This window comes from Centruroides vittatus, unplaced genomic scaffold, assembly GCF_030686945.1.
Source record: "Centruroides vittatus isolate TY-2023 unplaced genomic scaffold, ASM3068694v2 contig_628, whole genome shotgun sequence".
NCBI lineage: Eukaryota > Metazoa > Arthropoda > Arachnida > Scorpiones > Buthidae > Centruroides > Centruroides vittatus.
The window spans coordinates 3,035,756-3,052,788 of NW_027122385.1; the positions used below are offsets into that span (position 1 = coordinate 3,035,756).

The 17,033-nt window shown below is 29.8% G+C and overlaps 1 protein-coding gene across 5 annotated transcripts in view; it reads right to left on the minus strand.

Annotated features, from left to right (window-relative positions):
* LOC136979555 (upstream stimulatory factor 2-like) overlaps positions 1–17,033 on the minus strand; it is a 61,078-nt gene that overhangs the window by 36,345 nt on the left and 7,700 nt on the right. For 3 of the 5 annotated variants that reach the window (XM_067275560.1, XM_067275561.1, XM_067275558.1), the window contains exon 2: positions 8,423–8,493. In XM_067275560.1, the coding sequence (XP_067131661.1) occupies positions 8,423–8,493 (71 nt within the window). The remainder of the gene's footprint in view (positions 1–8,422; positions 8,494–17,033) is intronic. The other 2 variants (XM_067275562.1, XM_067275559.1) reach the window with 1 other exon arrangement.

A 17,033-nucleotide genomic window follows, 5' to 3' on the forward strand; every position in this document is an offset into this window, starting at 1 on the left:
GTTTTCTTCAAACAAATTTAAAACTTCAATAAAGGATGTTGATTATGATAATTATAGAAAATACATGAATACATATGAGCATCTCAAAACCAATATTTTATACTAAAGTAGTCAGATTTAGCTTAAATCCAGTAATTGTTTGGTTTCAATATAACTGATATCTAGATTACTGAGTTAATAATTTAAACTTCCAGGCTAACTTCCATCTTCATACATCTTTATTGATTGTTATATTACATACATATGATTCTATCTACCTTTTTACCATTTATATTAATATAGAATTCAGAGATAAAATTATTTTCATGCCATGTACAATTATAAAAATATTGAAGTATGTTACTTATTATACAATAAAGCTATAAAATAACATATATACTCAGTTTGAAAGATATTCTCAGGAAATTTTCCTATGATTACACCAGTTTAATCTTCTAGTGTCAATCATAGCTTTTGACATGAAGATTATACATACAAATAAATCACTTTTAATCACACTATGTAGTATGCATGTACATGTATTCTAACTGGAATTTCTTGAGGGAGAAGAGAAAAAACAACTTTCAAAATTTTTTTACATTAGTGAGAAAAATAATAAACTAAACTATTCAGACATTTTTAATATCTATCATCAGGCAAACTTTACACATGGAACATCACATTTTATACTTTTTTCAAAATTTAATTTGTGATGTTCCATGTAAAGGTTGCTTGATGAATGTTAAAATCATCTCAAAAATGTTAGTGAGAAAAGTAATAAACTGCTGGTATAAAAAGATTTTGAAAGTGGTTTCTCAACAATAGATATTTATGTTAATGAATAATAGCTCAATAACAAAAACAAACATCATCACTACATGATCTTTATACCATTAAAATTTTAAAAAATTCTATATAAATGCAATATCATTTACAACTATATTCATGTAAATACAAAAACACTATACTTCTTGTGAAACTGATGTAAATATCAAACGTCTAATAACCAAATATCCAGCAATAAAGAATAATTTAATAACTGACAAACATTTACAAGGTCATAAAATACAACCAACATATCACTAAGATTCACAAACAACTAGCAAGAGCCAACCAGATCAAGAATGCATTCAAAATGAGCCCCTCTATATACTCCTTACTTAGGAACACTGAAGATCCCATCAATAAAAAATGCCTTCCAGGGGTATGTTCTATTCCTGTTACAGATTTGGCAAAAAAAAAGTACAATACTCTTATGTCAATCATCTTTGACTTTTTGTTAAATGCAATTATTATGAAGAAATATTGTTCCATAATAAATAATAAAGAGACACATACAGATGACAATCCTTTCTACCACAGATCAAAATAATTCAATAATCATGTGAGTAATGTTAAGAATAAGTTATAATTAAAAAAACTAGCTAAACAGTTAATAACAATTATATTCAATTTAAATAATACATCATCCAAAAAGTTAATTTAATATTGATTATCACTTATACTTGATTTTGTAACCTTAAAAGTGACAAATAATGTAAGAACGGATAAAAATAGAAAAACAAATAAATACCAAGGACACATGACAAATCTTATAATTAATAAAATAATGTTATGAATAAATATTTAATGAAATCTACAAATTTTTTTTTACCTTAATTTATATTTATAAACTTTATAAATATTGATGTTTTAAAACTTTGCAAAACAATTTTGGTTAACCACTCAAACAAGCTTACTAATACAAATACAATAAATTGATTAATTTTGAAAAAATTATGAGGGGAAAAATCGATTAATAATAAATTTAAGAATTAAAATTGCACTGCATGTTAGTAGTGTTTGTAAAAAGAAAACAATTATATACACACGAAAGATAATTAATTTCTACAGATGATAAACATTCATTACATTTGATAATCATTTAGCCAATATAATTTAAACTGAAATGATATTTCAAACATTAATTCTTCTTCTAATCTATTTTAATGAAAACTGCTAAAACAAAATTTGGATATTAAACACTTTCTTCATTTATCATTTTGCTAAAACAGTCATTTTAAAATCTTGTAATTTACCAATGCCTGTAACTTGACTTGAACAAAAACATTCATTATGAACACATCATATTCAATATTGTAGTCAGATTAAATTTTTTGTGTTATGCACAAAATATCAAAGTCTGAGTTACAGCCAAATGATAAAATTTTCTGCATTACACCATACTATTTTAACAATCATAATTTTGTGTGGATAATCTCATGTTTAAAAGTCAATTTGACAATGTGTTTCAGTTATCTCTCAATTTTAACTATCAATTACAAACTCAAAACAGCTTATTTTTCTTGTAAAGTCACAAACTATCTTTAAAAATTACAAAAAAATCATTTTGTGCTGTTGAAGTATTCATCTGGTTTGTTTTGTGTTTCTTGGCACAAAAGCCACATAGGCTATGCTGCACCATGCAAATGGTGTATAAAAGATAAATGACAAATACATACAAAATATAACAATAACTGTAAAACAGGTATAATACACTATAAATAAATACATCTAACCATACCGTTCGCGAAAAGACAACAATGACAAAAATTTAGAATTATAATATACAACAAATAAATCATATTTATTTATATACATTAATGGCATTCAGAAAGTCCAGCAGAACATCAAGATTTGGCCTTTGATCAAAAATTCTTGACAAACTTGCATTTCTAAAATGACATGAACAAGCCCTCTCAAATTCAGAGCATTCATACAATGTGTTTGACACTTAAAAGTACAATTGCAGGCTGATCTTGTATAGCTTATTGTACACTTGCTCATTCCATATGTTCTGCCATATCTATGCTAGTTGTTTTTTAATGACTGGCTTCACATCACTGCCTTCAGCAGGCATTGGAAGCATTAAAGAAATAGTTGACTTTGCAGCTGCATCAGTTTGTTCATTCCCTCTTATATCTACATAGCCTGGGATCTAACAGGATTTGAGAGAGAAATTCATCACACAGAGATGGCAAGCAAGTTTACGAATCAGTAGTGTGAAATAGTTTTAGATGAGATTAAAGCACTGAGTCAGTGTAAATACCACAGCAATGACGACCTTTTCTCCTTATGTGTTTAAAGCTAAGTAGATAGCCTGCAGCTCCACAGTAAAAATAGATGCATCAGGAGAGATTAATTCTGCATCACAGCAAACAAATGCTGAATCAACATAGTTTCCTGATTTAGATCCATCTGTGTATATGGGAATTAAATGTCTACTGTTATAACGGGAGTTGATCACAGTGATACACTATAAACCTGTAAGATGTTGATTTTGTAGAAGTCAATTGTGCTGCTTATAACATCTATGCTAATGTCAAAAGTAGGGACACAAGATGGGTGAATTGCAAATAATCTTTTAAGATTAAAATCACTTATCATAGAATAAACAGAAAATCTATACTGAGATTTCAGTTTATATGTAATAAAACAGAGACAGCTGTTTTCTTCACAGTGATAGTGCAGCTCAAAAGCATCCACATACAGGTTTTTAACAGGAGAGGTCTGAAAAGCTCCAGTACACAAGTGTAATGCTTGATGATGGATTAAATCCAGAATCTGAAGAGTAGACTATTGCACAAAACCATATACAACACATCTGTAATCCAGCGTTGAGTGGACAAGGGCCCTGTAAATCCTGATCACAGAACATTTATCTGCTCCCAAGGATGAGCAACTTAGTACTTTTAAAAAGTGTAGAGACTTTAAACATCTACTCTTCAGATTGCACAAGTGAAGAATGCAATGCCATAATGTTTAAATGCCAGAAAACAAACTTTTCAGAAGTAAAAAGACTTTCTAGTGAATGAATTCATTTCAATTTTACAATAAAATGGTAAAAACTTCATTAGGTTACAAATTCTCTGGAATATCAAAATGATGTAAATATAAGCCGTAATGTTTTAATCCCTTAAAAATCAGCGGCAACCAATAATACATGCAATAATATAAATTTACATTTTGCCAAATAAGTTTATTTTTAATTTTTTTTTTTTCCACTTATATTATTTATTAGAGCATTTTAATATTTTTCTTCGTAATTATTTGTTCAATTTGTTAAAACTATATAAATATTTACATAAATATGGCATATGTCAAGGATGGCGGTTTCCGGTCTGGAATTTAATTGTCCCGAGATGTCAGGCTTAATTCTTTGTTAGCTCGAGTGGAGGAAGCGAGGGGATTCGTCGATAAGATCGTGGCGATATTCGAATAATCAACACCATTTAACCAAAGAAACAGCAGTTTATTTAGACATAAGTAACAAATACAACTAAGCCTGCGAGTCTAACACTTCAGATTCCTACCCTGGAGGGGGGGGATAAACACGGAGAGAGAGTTCACGAGTTTCTGCGATCATACCTTTTTGCTAAGTTTAACGGCCGGTGAAGATATTCGACAGAGCAGTCTTCGGATGTTCTTGATTGGGCGGGGTTGTGGGCTAGATCGTCAGCAGGCTTGGATGATGGACAGATTTGGCTCCAGTCCCAGCACTATCGAAACTCGACAGACACTCCCTTCGGGCTTTCAGCAACCCCATTTTCTGCTCTCACCCACCTTATACACCCTGGGTCATGTTATCTCGGTTCTCCAATCACGATTGTTAATGACTAACTCTCCATGATTCAAAGATTTAGATCCGGATCGAAAGGAAGTGCTTTCCGGCAGAGGAAGGATGAACATCCTTTTAATTTCGATCTAGCTTTTGATATGGATTCCCACTGGGGGGGGGTTGTTGAGGGACTGTTCGTCCGATGTTTGTCCGGTTTGCTCGGTCCGGCCCCTCACACATACACATTAATTCAAAAACAATTAATCAAAAGAAAAAACAGTGTTTTCAAACTTCGAATCTGCTTAACTTGTCGCAAGCCACTGAATTTAACTGAAAACATTTGTTTCCTAAACAGTGAATACTGGAAATTGAGAGAAAGGTGTAAATTTTCATGTTTTAAGATATTTATTAAATCCTTTTTTTTTATTTTTTGTTTCTAGAAAATAATTGGCAAAATTCACATCTATAATTTTACTAATATTCCACTGTTATTATCTATCAGGAAATATTTATAAATTGCCATTTAACTCAAAGCAGTCCAAAATATTCACAGATTATCATAGAATTAAGTCTAAGGCCAAGACTCCACTAGCATAAAAACCCTCGTCATAAATACTTTTAAGCACATGACCTATTTGCATTTGTAGTGAAGGACTGGCTCCACTAGCAAAGTTTTTACTTCGACAGTACTATTGAAATTATGGTTGTATATGTGATATATCAATACAAAGACAATGATTATATTCTACGAGTCTTTTCTGTACTATAATTACAAATGTAGTAAAAATAACTTTTTTGCTTTCATATATTAACTTTTATTATTGTACTAGAAGATAAGCCTGGCATTGCTCAAGCAAAAAGTAATGATAGCGAAGATTAAGATTATTACATTATAGCCAATCTTACCCATTTTCACAGAATGCAAGAATTAGGTCCCCCGTTTCCAGACTAATTAGAGAAATTTAGAAGGTCTAAAAATATGTTCAATTTCTTGCAAAAACCACATCTGCACCTATAAATCTTGCATGTCACTTTCTCTTAACAGTTCCATTGTTAAGGAATACACTTCTTTCATCCCCCACTGATTATGGCTCTTTTGTTTGCCTCAGGATTCTTTTCTTTAAATTTTTGTGATGCTTCTCTTATTGTTTTTTGTCCAGTGCCTGTAAATCTTGCACATCACCTTCTCTTGTTTTCCATTGTTAACACTTCCCCACGGGGGGATTTCGAAAAATCCTGTCTTAGTGTACATTCTCGTGATGTACCCTATTAAAATGCAGGTCTTTTCCAAGTAGCCACGAGTGAACACACACAAAAACTCATTTTCCGTCATTTTTGCACAATGTCACAATGACCTAGATTCCACTGACTTCTGATTGGTGGACAGTACCGTTTTTTGGACGTATTCTTGTCAAAAGTTGAACACTGCTCAACTCGCTTTACACTGGTTTTAAGACCTGTTCGGCATAAAATATCATGGTCACGTGATTAAAAATTTTTATGGTGAGGATCTTTATGCTCATTTTTACGCTAGTAGAGTCTTGGCCTAATAATACGCTAGCAGAGCTTCTTCTACAAAATTGTATTTTCTAACTTATTTTCAGATGGACAGCAGTTTTCATCAATTAGTACTATAAAATTGTGAAATAATGACATGAGAGAATGAAATATCCAAGCTATATTTGAATGTCTTATTAAAAGTCTATGATTACCAAGAAATGCTTAAAAAAAATTTGAAGACAAAGTCTGTCCAAAAAGAACCACCACTGTGTTCCTGATTTATAAACACCTGGCTTTAGTATATATGTACTTCTGTGAAGAAAAAGCAAAATAATTGAGACATGTTTTCAGCATAATATCCACTTGAATATCATGATAATTAAGAAAGCCCAAATTTGTGGGTTAAGCAGAGGCTCACATTCTCCCTTGATTATCAGTAACAAACATAGCACTAACACACGTACTGCATAAAATAGCTACTGTATCAAAAACACATTCACCTATAGCTAAGCTTGTAGTAGACATTTGTGTTCACCAGCCCATTTTTGAAATTGATAGTAATATCTAGGAAATAAGTCTGTGCATTGCTAAGTTGGTGTAGCTTTAAAGTCAATCCATATGGGTTGTTGTTAAATGCCTGTAATACACCATTCATCTCCAGCTTAATTTCCAAATAATTAGGATGTCAGAGTATTTTACTTTTGTTAAACATTGCAATTTTATATTTATTTATGTAATTAATTAGGATGTCATCCACATAATGTAAAGAAATTATTCTTTATATTATGAGGATGACCTGGAGTTTTCTAGATTTTAGTTCACTTACTAGTAATTCAAATTGATCCTGAAAATGTCCCTAAATGGGACTCCTATGGGAATGCTTCATCTTTGCAGATAAGTGTGTTTGCTAAATGTAAAGAAGGATGTATAGCATAATGTGTGAACCAAATCTAAAATTTGTTGGTGGTATGATTGTTTTGCAGAAATAATCTGAAAAAAAACACAAAGCATAGAAACATGGCTACAATCTAATAGATACATGGAAATGAAATCTAGAACAGTAAATATGTTGTTCATCATCCATCAAAGCAATTTCATGTGATGTCTCAGTCAAAAACCCCCAAAAGGTTTTTGACAGAGTATTTATGGCCCTTCAAGTGCTCTGCTTATGGATACACTTCTCAATGGCAAAAATTAACAATCTGGCTTTGTCTAGAATTGAAATGAGTTATCTGCATGTAATATCTTTGCCAGCTTTGTATGTGTTAATTTAATGACTTTTCTCTGCAACATCCACAAGTAATCACCTTTAACCTGTTGGCATTCAGTCAAATTGATGTATGCTTCAAGACTCTTAACATAAGAAGCTGTCTTCAGTAAAATGACTGCTCTGCTTTTGTCTGCTTTAATTAGTAGTAGTAGTGTTACCTGGTTATTACAGAGCTAATCCTGACTGTCAATGATGCCATTTATAACCACTTGGTTCGTTGTAAGTATTCTGTTATTCTTCAGGTGAAACAGAATCATCAGTGTAAAGAATTGGTTACATAAAATTTATATAAAGCAATAGAAACAAATTACTAATAAATTAACAAAATTAAAATTGCTTAAATAATGCACCATCTCAAACAATATCACTTAAAAATTAAATGTTTGGCTGGAGATGGGCCTGAAGCCATGATCAATATCTGTTCTCCAAAGCTCTGCCTCCTAATGCCAAGGAGAAAATGAAAAACAAGAAAAAATTCAGTAGCTAACAGTTTTCCCCAAATGCTTTTCCTGTTTAAATGTCAACAACTCTTAATTAACTACAGAAAAACTTCAATTTAACAGACTTCAAATTTAACAAAAAAAATTTGCAGTCCTTACATCATATGTGAAAATTACACCAGTACAAAAGATGTCTGAGTATTTATAAATGAATATAATGCAACTATTATATCAAATATGCAAACCTTGGTACTATATGTACATATCTAACAAAATATCCTTCAATGTTGTATTCTTATATTGTGTTATATTTGATGTTAAATATTACCATCAAAGATAATAAATTTATCTTTATTGGTATTTAAGGATATCAAAAAGTAATTTCCTTTTGATGGCCAAGTAATATTTTGTTGCATCACCTTACATTAAATTTTTGAAAACTTTGCTATCAAAAGCAGAAGTTACTAAGATAAAAATAAATATAAAAAACTTCAAAAATAAGTAGTTATTGAATTATTTATGTTCGTATCTAAATGAAACACACTAATTATAATGTGATGTTGTCATCAACAACTTTTATTAATTAATTCTAAATTAACAAAATATCAAATTATATTAAATACATAACAAACCTACCATACTCACCGTCTGAATGTAAGTGAGACGTTTCATCTGATGTAGCAGATTCATTTCCTTTATCTTGAGAACTAAACAAAGAAAATTTTAAATCATTTTTATTATGAAGAGTTAAATATTATTTTTGAATATTTGTAACTATATTTTTTTATTTATAATGATGACATATAAATGTGTATCTTAAATTATGGTGAATGTTTCCCCAGTTAAACCATAGAAATTATTTAACTGAAAACAAAAATATTAAGCTATTATACATAGGATTTTTTAAATTTTGACATACACTTATTTTCAACTGGATATTAAAAAAAATATTCTAACTTTTGAGCTTAGAAATTTAAAAGTATCCAGCAATGAACTGGCTATTAAAAAATATTATGATAAAATCTCATATTATTATTTATTATAAAACTACAAAAAGTGTAATTTTGAGGGTAGAAATAAGTTTTATTAAAAAAATTGTAAATGTTAACAACAAATAACATCCAAAAGTCCAATCCCTCTCAAGATATGACACAATACCCCTTTATCTCCCCCATCCCCTTAATGTTTAACCACCAAATTTTAATATAATCAATATCCCTTATATACAAGCTACTTGCAAAATTTTGTTTCTTCATTACTCCATCCTGAAATATTAACAAAAATAGATGCCAACACATACACGGAATTTCCAACATTTTTTATAATATTTTTTTATTCAGGTCTCAAAATGTGGAGATTTGCAAAAGAAGCTCAAGGTCAAATTTGACACGATTCCAATGCTTTCCCTTGTTACGTATACATAACAGCTGGGAAATTAAAAATAATCCTAAAGCAAGTGCACCAAAACTTGCAGCAGAGTTACACTAGAAATTAAACTTCAGGTCACATTCACCCAGAAACAGTAAGGAATTCTGTAGGAAAGTGATAATGGTAGGGTGGCCAAGAGAAAATTTTGTTAAAGAAAGAAACAGAAAAGCTCATTAACAGTTTGCAAAAAACATGGTGGATAAAATGTATTGGAAGCACATAGTAGTTGCAGACAAAGGTAAAATTTAACATCTTTGATTCCCAGTAGTTGAACTACAGTTTGAAGGAGGCCAAATTATGAACTGAATGAAGAAAACCTTATGTCAACAGTAAAACATGGAGGAAGCATTATGGTTTGGGCCTTATGCCACCTCTGGAATTGGAAGATATGTTTATTGATGGAGAAAGATATATATAATATCCTTCTAATATTTAATATCCTATTAAATATTCTTTTAGACTTTTGCAGAAAAACTAGGTATATCAAATAGCTTCCATTTTTATCATCAAGATAATGATCCAAAATGCAAGTCTTATAAAGTTCAACAGTGGCTACTTTACAACTGTCCAAAAGAGACTAAGATACCAGCAGTCTCACAACCTAAATATAATCAACATTTATGGAATCAATCAGATAAAAAGGTTCAGAAACATATTAGTAACAAAAATGAACTGAAAAGGTCAAAAATTAAGTTGATCATCACAGAAAAACTAGTAAAATCAATGCTAAATAGACTGAATGCTGTGTTGGAAGGAAAAAGCAATTATTAACTGTCGTATATAATTTTTAATTTGCAACAAAAATTATCTGTCTGATGATTTTTGTTAGCTAGCTTTGTTTCTCTACTTTTTTTCTAAATTGGAATCCTTAACTGAAATAAATATGATTGTAAAATAAAAATTACATGACTAAATAATAAATAAATTTTTATCAATACATTCACAAATTAAAAGTTATTATAAGTCTTCACTATACTAATCTAATCAATGACTTGTAAGTCACCATAGTTAAATCCATAACATTTATTTTGTCATCAAGAAAGATGTTAAAAGATTCTAATCATTAACAGACCAAATACAAATGTCACTGCACTCCTGTAATTGAATATACATCATTAATCTGAAAATATTCCACCAATTATACAATCTACTTAACTCACAAGTTATCTCTCAATAATTTTTAAATGTACACTTAAATAAACATTAAAACTTAAATATTATATTGCTCCTTACAGTTCAATTTGACAATTGAAGAGCTTATTTCCAAAGTTACATACCTCCAGGAAATACAAATTTCCAAAAACCACAAATTTTAAATACCTGCTTTAAATGTTAAGATAAAATCTTACATTATTGGTACAGAGCTTTATTTTTATATTCTGAATATAGGTTTAATAGCAAAAAAAGTCCTGAGGCAAAGGAAATGGTAGTTTTGGTACTTCAAATCATGAACTTATACCACTTTGGAACAAAACTGCACCATTTAAATAAATAATGTAATAAAAACAACAAACAGATATTAAAAGTTTTTGACTATATAAAAACAAAACAGAATATACAAAATAAGATACAAAACAAAAATGAAAATCACATAAACCTTGTTCATATGACTGAACATAATAAAAAAACAGTGTTTAAAAAACTACCCTAATTCCAAAAGAAAGAAAAAACTTAACGATTATGTAAAATTAATAAAAATCATATTGTAATTGTTCTGTCACTGTACCAGATTTAGAATCAATCACTTTCTAAACAAGAAAACACTTTGTAAAATGTCATTGCAGTATGCCCATCACTTATTCCCAGTTTATTTAAAAGTTTCTTCACATCATCTATCTTTTCCAACTTAAATTTATTATCCAATCAACAAACATAATTAAAGTTTATTCTGATTACTTTCATTTCAGATACTTTAAAATCCATTTTTGACTTAATGAATTGCAAGTTTCCAATTACCAAATTGCTAGTCTTTACCAAGAATATGTATTTGTCCTATACACTCAAATTTTATTCTACTCTTCTGGTAAAAGAAGCAGCTCAGTTTTTCTTCATATTTTTTCCACTCTTTCAAAGGCTTTTATGGGTAAATAACTGACCCTGCACTAGATATGTATAGTGTAATTTTTGAGATTACATATCTGAAAATTTACTTAGCAATACTAATAATGTGTAATTTTTGTTTTATGCACTGCATCTATCACAAAACAAATTTCATTTTCTTGATTTTTGGATTTCCTTACAAAAATTTCTACAAAATAAGGATGTGACCTCTTTCTAGCATATCGACTAAATACTTTTTGAAATTCTTCAGAAAATGTGGCCATTATTAAAAACAAATTAAGAAAACAATCAAACACAATAGCATTTGCCCTTCAGAAAGCAGTCATTACTGTGGAATAGTCACATGACCAAAATACACTTTGTAATTGGCTGTTATGCAAATGCAAAAGTTTGAAAATAAATACAAAACAAAAAATATCATTTGAGAAGAAAACCAATTTTTTCATACATTTTTCAACAGAAGAAACACCCGTTTCAGAAAAAAAATATTGTAGCACTATAGAGAAGCATATTATCAATGTGCTGGTGCCATGAACTAAAAAAAAAAGTGGAGATACATCACTTTGGAAATAAGCTCTTCAATTATACTTTATATAATTGTGTCAAACTGATATAAATTTGATGGAAAAAAAATGTACAAGTTAAAAAACCCAACATAAAAATTATATACATATTATCTTTAAAATAATTAGTATTTTACAAAAATAATTTACATAATAAGATGATGATTTAACAAAACTACAGAGTTAGTGAAACACACTTTAATAAGATTTTTTTGTTATATTACACACAAATAAATTTATTGTTTAGTTAGCTACTAGATGCATATTATAATTGTGTTTGTGAAATAATTGAAATAAAACTTGAAAACTGATATGACACTCTTACTATCAATCTTTTTCATTATCAATATGGATTTACCTTATATCTTTGTTTACATGTTGATTGAAAGATCAAAGGATGAAAATTAGTAAACTTTTTACCTGGAGGACACACTTTTAAAATTAAGTACTAATTATTTTTGGCAATTACTTTTCCCTTCACGGGTTTAAGTTTTTTTCCATTCATTTTCTTTGCCAAAACAGCTAGTCATGTCACTTATACTTACAGTCCTGAATATAACACCTATAACAGACTGAATTTTTAAGTCATGACACCTTTACATGGATAACACTATAATGATTATTATTTTTGAATAAACTATATATAAGCTAGATTCTGTTAACTTTGTCAACATTTTCTGTCTTCTGTTATTATACCTGTTATACAATAATAGCCATTGAAATTGTATTACTCAAAATCCTACTAAAACAAGTTTATTTTTAAATTAAAGTATTATTTTGCTACAGTCTGCAAACCTGCAAGAAACCCTAAAAATTAAATCACCCATGGCATCATAAACATGAGAATATTTTTCATTGCCTGACAAAGTCTATAGCAGCAATGTTTCTGGTGATCACATCATCTATTAGTATAAAAACCAGTGCAAAGGCATAAACTTTTATAAGAAAAATGAGAAAAGTTTGTGACAATTAACATCACAAAGTAATCCGTAACTGTTGCTTTGAATGCTGAAGATCCTCTTATAAAATACAGCAGTCCCCATTCTCTACACTTGGTGTTTGAGCATGTTTGTGAGTTTTCATTTTGATTTGAGTAAACTGCATTCTTTCTTTCATATGGACATGGAATTACCATTTAACTTTGTTAAATTGTAATTCCATATTGAAAAAAGTCAATTTTTCATTTTGTTGTTCAAAGCTGAAACTTATCGTAACAGTAATTAATCTCACACCTTCCTTATGTCAATTCGAATCTATAGAACCTGTAAACTAGGCCAAGTGTGTTTGTTTTTATTAAAGAATTGCTGGAAGATGTCAATTCTTTACAAAATTTTGGAACAAATAATCAATACCTTTCCACTTTTCTATAACTGCACAAGCATTAACTATGCAGTAAATATTTACTAATCATCAAATTAATCATTGAAGAGCATCTATAAAGACCATATGCTGGTGTCTCACAGATGCCACATAACTAAGCTCATACACCTGTACACTAAATTTTCATGAAACTGTATGAGTGAGCATCACACACAATATATTATTGTGCTCATTATTTTAAAAAATTTATCTTAAAAAAAATAATAATAATACTATATTTTACATTTTTTTTCTTTGGTCCATTGAAACATATTGGATTTGGTCTCCAAGTATGAACAATGTGTTTATTTTTAACAACACGATTCTCTGACTATCATGTTTTTATAGCAATAATGTGACATGAAAAAGTTTAATTCTGCAAACTTTGCACCAAGTAAAATCTTTGTTTATTACATAACATTATTATTCAGTTATAGTAACTAATGCCTTTTTTGTTAATAATATGATTTTTCAACTTATTTAGCTATAAATTTACAAATAGGGTATTTTGTTGTAATTTGTCAAATTTTTTTTTATGGTCTACCCATTATTTCTTCAATCTTTTCATTTCTCATATAGAAAACCTTCCTATTTCAACAACCAGCCACATACTTTGAAGCTAGGGTTGACAGATGTCCTGTGTATACTGGATTATTGTCTTTTTAAGAATATCCTAATGTCCCAGCAAATTTTGTCAGGACACCGTTTTGTCTCATATTTAGCAAAAGAAATGATGAATTGAATTTTATAGAGACCTGCTGTACTCTTTTTTTTCAGTTATTTTTCAGTTTTGTCTCATATTTAGCAAAAAAAATGATGAATTGAATTTTCAAAATCATTTTCTACCCAACAAGAAATTAACACCACTTTAAACAGGTTGGATATCCCTCATGCCTCATATAAATCATTGGAATAGGACTGGAAAATAGAATATTGTTTTAAATTCAAGTAGTCCATACTTAAGGCCAGGAACACATATGCATAAAATTCGGCATAAAACAAAAATTTTTCTGAAATTTTGCTGAAAAATAACTGAAAAAAAAGAGTACAGCAGGTCTATTTTTTATGCCAAAATTCCTCCAACAAAGAGGTCTTTTTTGTGATGTCAAAGTAAACACATGGTTTTTATTCTAATAATGGCAGCAATGGCAGTTAGCCCTACAATTCTGATGGTCTCCCAAGAAATGAAAAATAAATGAAATAGAAGACTTTATTGAATCCGTTTGACCACATCAATGTCTTTATGACAAAAAAAGTGTCATGTATAAAGACACTGTATTTAAACAAAGTTTATAGAAGGCCATAGGTGCTTAATGTCAAACAACAGGTAGGTCTAGTAGAATCGATATATATAGCATTTAGATCACACGTTCTTTATTTCAATTTGGAATACAATTTAGAATACAGCCACCAACAAATAACATCAGATACTGACAGCACCATTTTACTAAACTCTGTATCAGTGCTCCACAACCAGTGTGACGTGAACTTTTACATATTCTGTTAATTTAAAGTTTTATATATTTTTATCACAGTTATTGTGTTTATGCTTGTATTTCATTCTCTGCTGCAGCACTGATGAAATAAGATGATGATTGTTTATTCTTTATTACAAGCCACACATTTTTATGTATTCTAAGAAATTATATGTAAAATAAATTCTCTCACAGGTGTTGATGTCTGTTTAATAATAATAATAATAGGTTAGTGGCATTACATAATTCCATTAATATTATCATATCATATACGTTTTTGAGGGGAATAACATTTTGGTGTGCCATGTTGAGTCATGGGTGTTCCACAAGTAGAAAAAGGTTGCAGAACACTGCTCTATATGACGACATTACATTTCAGTTTCCTATTCGGCCAGAATTTTTACATATATGTGTTCTGGCATAAAAGCATAAAACAGACACTGAACTGAAAGCTAATTTATGATTCAGTTTTCTGCTACACAATTTTACGCATGTTTATTCTTGGCCTAAAAGTTTCCAATTTTATGATCTGACTCATTACTGCATAGGGGAGACAGTATTAATAAAACATTGTCATAGAACATGAGTTAATGATTGACCTTTTTCTTAATGAGTCATTGTAAAAGAGCAGATAGTGTATTGTTGTCTGTTTCAAACATTCACTCATAATTTTGTAAACTGCTAATAGCAAATAACATGACTACAAACCCAATACATTATATAACTACAAGCCAAACAATGCCATGTCATCAGGCTAGATAACAACTATAATACTAATAAATTATGAAACAATTTGGTACTCGAGGGAGGTGTTCGATGCCATCTCTTAAAAAATTTAATAATTATAATTTTTAATTAAATAATTTAGATAGTTCTAAATTAGATAAATTATTTAATTATCTAGCCAGTATTTATCCCAATGACATATGGCATTGGTTGGCTTGTAGTTACAGCTAATAGCTATCATTTGTTTGTTGCTTTTGCAACAGAATCAGAATGGAGTGGAGAAAATTCTAAACTCAGGTGCTCTGAAGTTTTCTTTTACCTCATCATGCCAAAAAGAAAGTGTTCATATAGTAGTGGCTATTTTAAACAGTGGGATTTTATTGTAAGAATTGACAATAATCATAGTCTCATGATGTAAATTGTGCCGTTGTACATTCAGGATTGTCCACTGTGGGAAGGCACACATTATTCAACATATTGAAACCTGAAAAAATAAACTTCCATCTTCCAAGTTCCATCTTCTAAATCTGTAAGTAGTTATTTCTTAAAGAAAGAAACAGTAGAAGAAGATAAAGTATTTGTAGCAGAATTAACAATTGCATACATGCAATATCTTACCATTAAGCACCCCCAATTGTTTAATACTACTGACTAACAACCTTTTCCATACAATATTTCCCAATTCAACAATTGCTGCAAAGTTTTCTAGTGCTAGAACTAATCTACAGCCTTTATAAAAAAATTTGATTACTTCCAACTTCATGAAAGATGATATTAATGATATAAACAACAAAAATTAAAAGCTTTATTCTATCTCTATTAATGCTTCCAATCACAGCAACAAAACAATATTTCCTGTTGTCATATAATATTTCACACCAGAATAGAATGTAAATAAAATTGCTGTTAGTTAGTTCACTCAAAAATGAAACACCAGATTCTATTGTTGAACTTTGAATGAGAACAATTCAGTCTTGTGGTTTGAATGCTAAAAATTGTACCATATTCTGCACAGATAATTGCAATACAAATTTTGGCAACTGAGAGTGCCATGGAAACAAACAATGTTTGTTTACTTTAAATTGAAAGGCATTTTAAATGATGCCATGTAGGGGACTGGCTGCCCTGCTCATCTCTTGAATAATACCATGCATACCGCTGCATCAACAAGTATTAAAGTTATAGTAATAATTAGTTTCTTATTCTGTCTTAAGTAAAGTCTATTTGTATTTTGTACATAGCTTTCTTCATACATTGAAGTGTAAAAATAATGGAAATTGATGGAAAAGTCAAAATCATTATTGAAGCAAGCACTACATAGAACCAATATCCAGCAAGAAAATACAAAACTACATGAAGGCAAATGTTTTTCATCTGTTTGAACAGTCATCTTCAGGCTAACTGACCTTCAGTTCAAATGAAGCTGTTAAAACAAATAGTCCAAACAGAAAAGTTACTCAGAATAGGTGATTGCCATTCATGTTACAGAAGAGAAAGAAGGAAGTGAGAGAGAGTTATAAGACTGAACTTCGTAGATCAACTTTGAATCAGGAAACAAGTCTATATCCTTAAAGTTAATAGCTGAATTTTTTTCTCATGGCTGTCAACATTTAAACCCTTCTTTAGTCACATGGT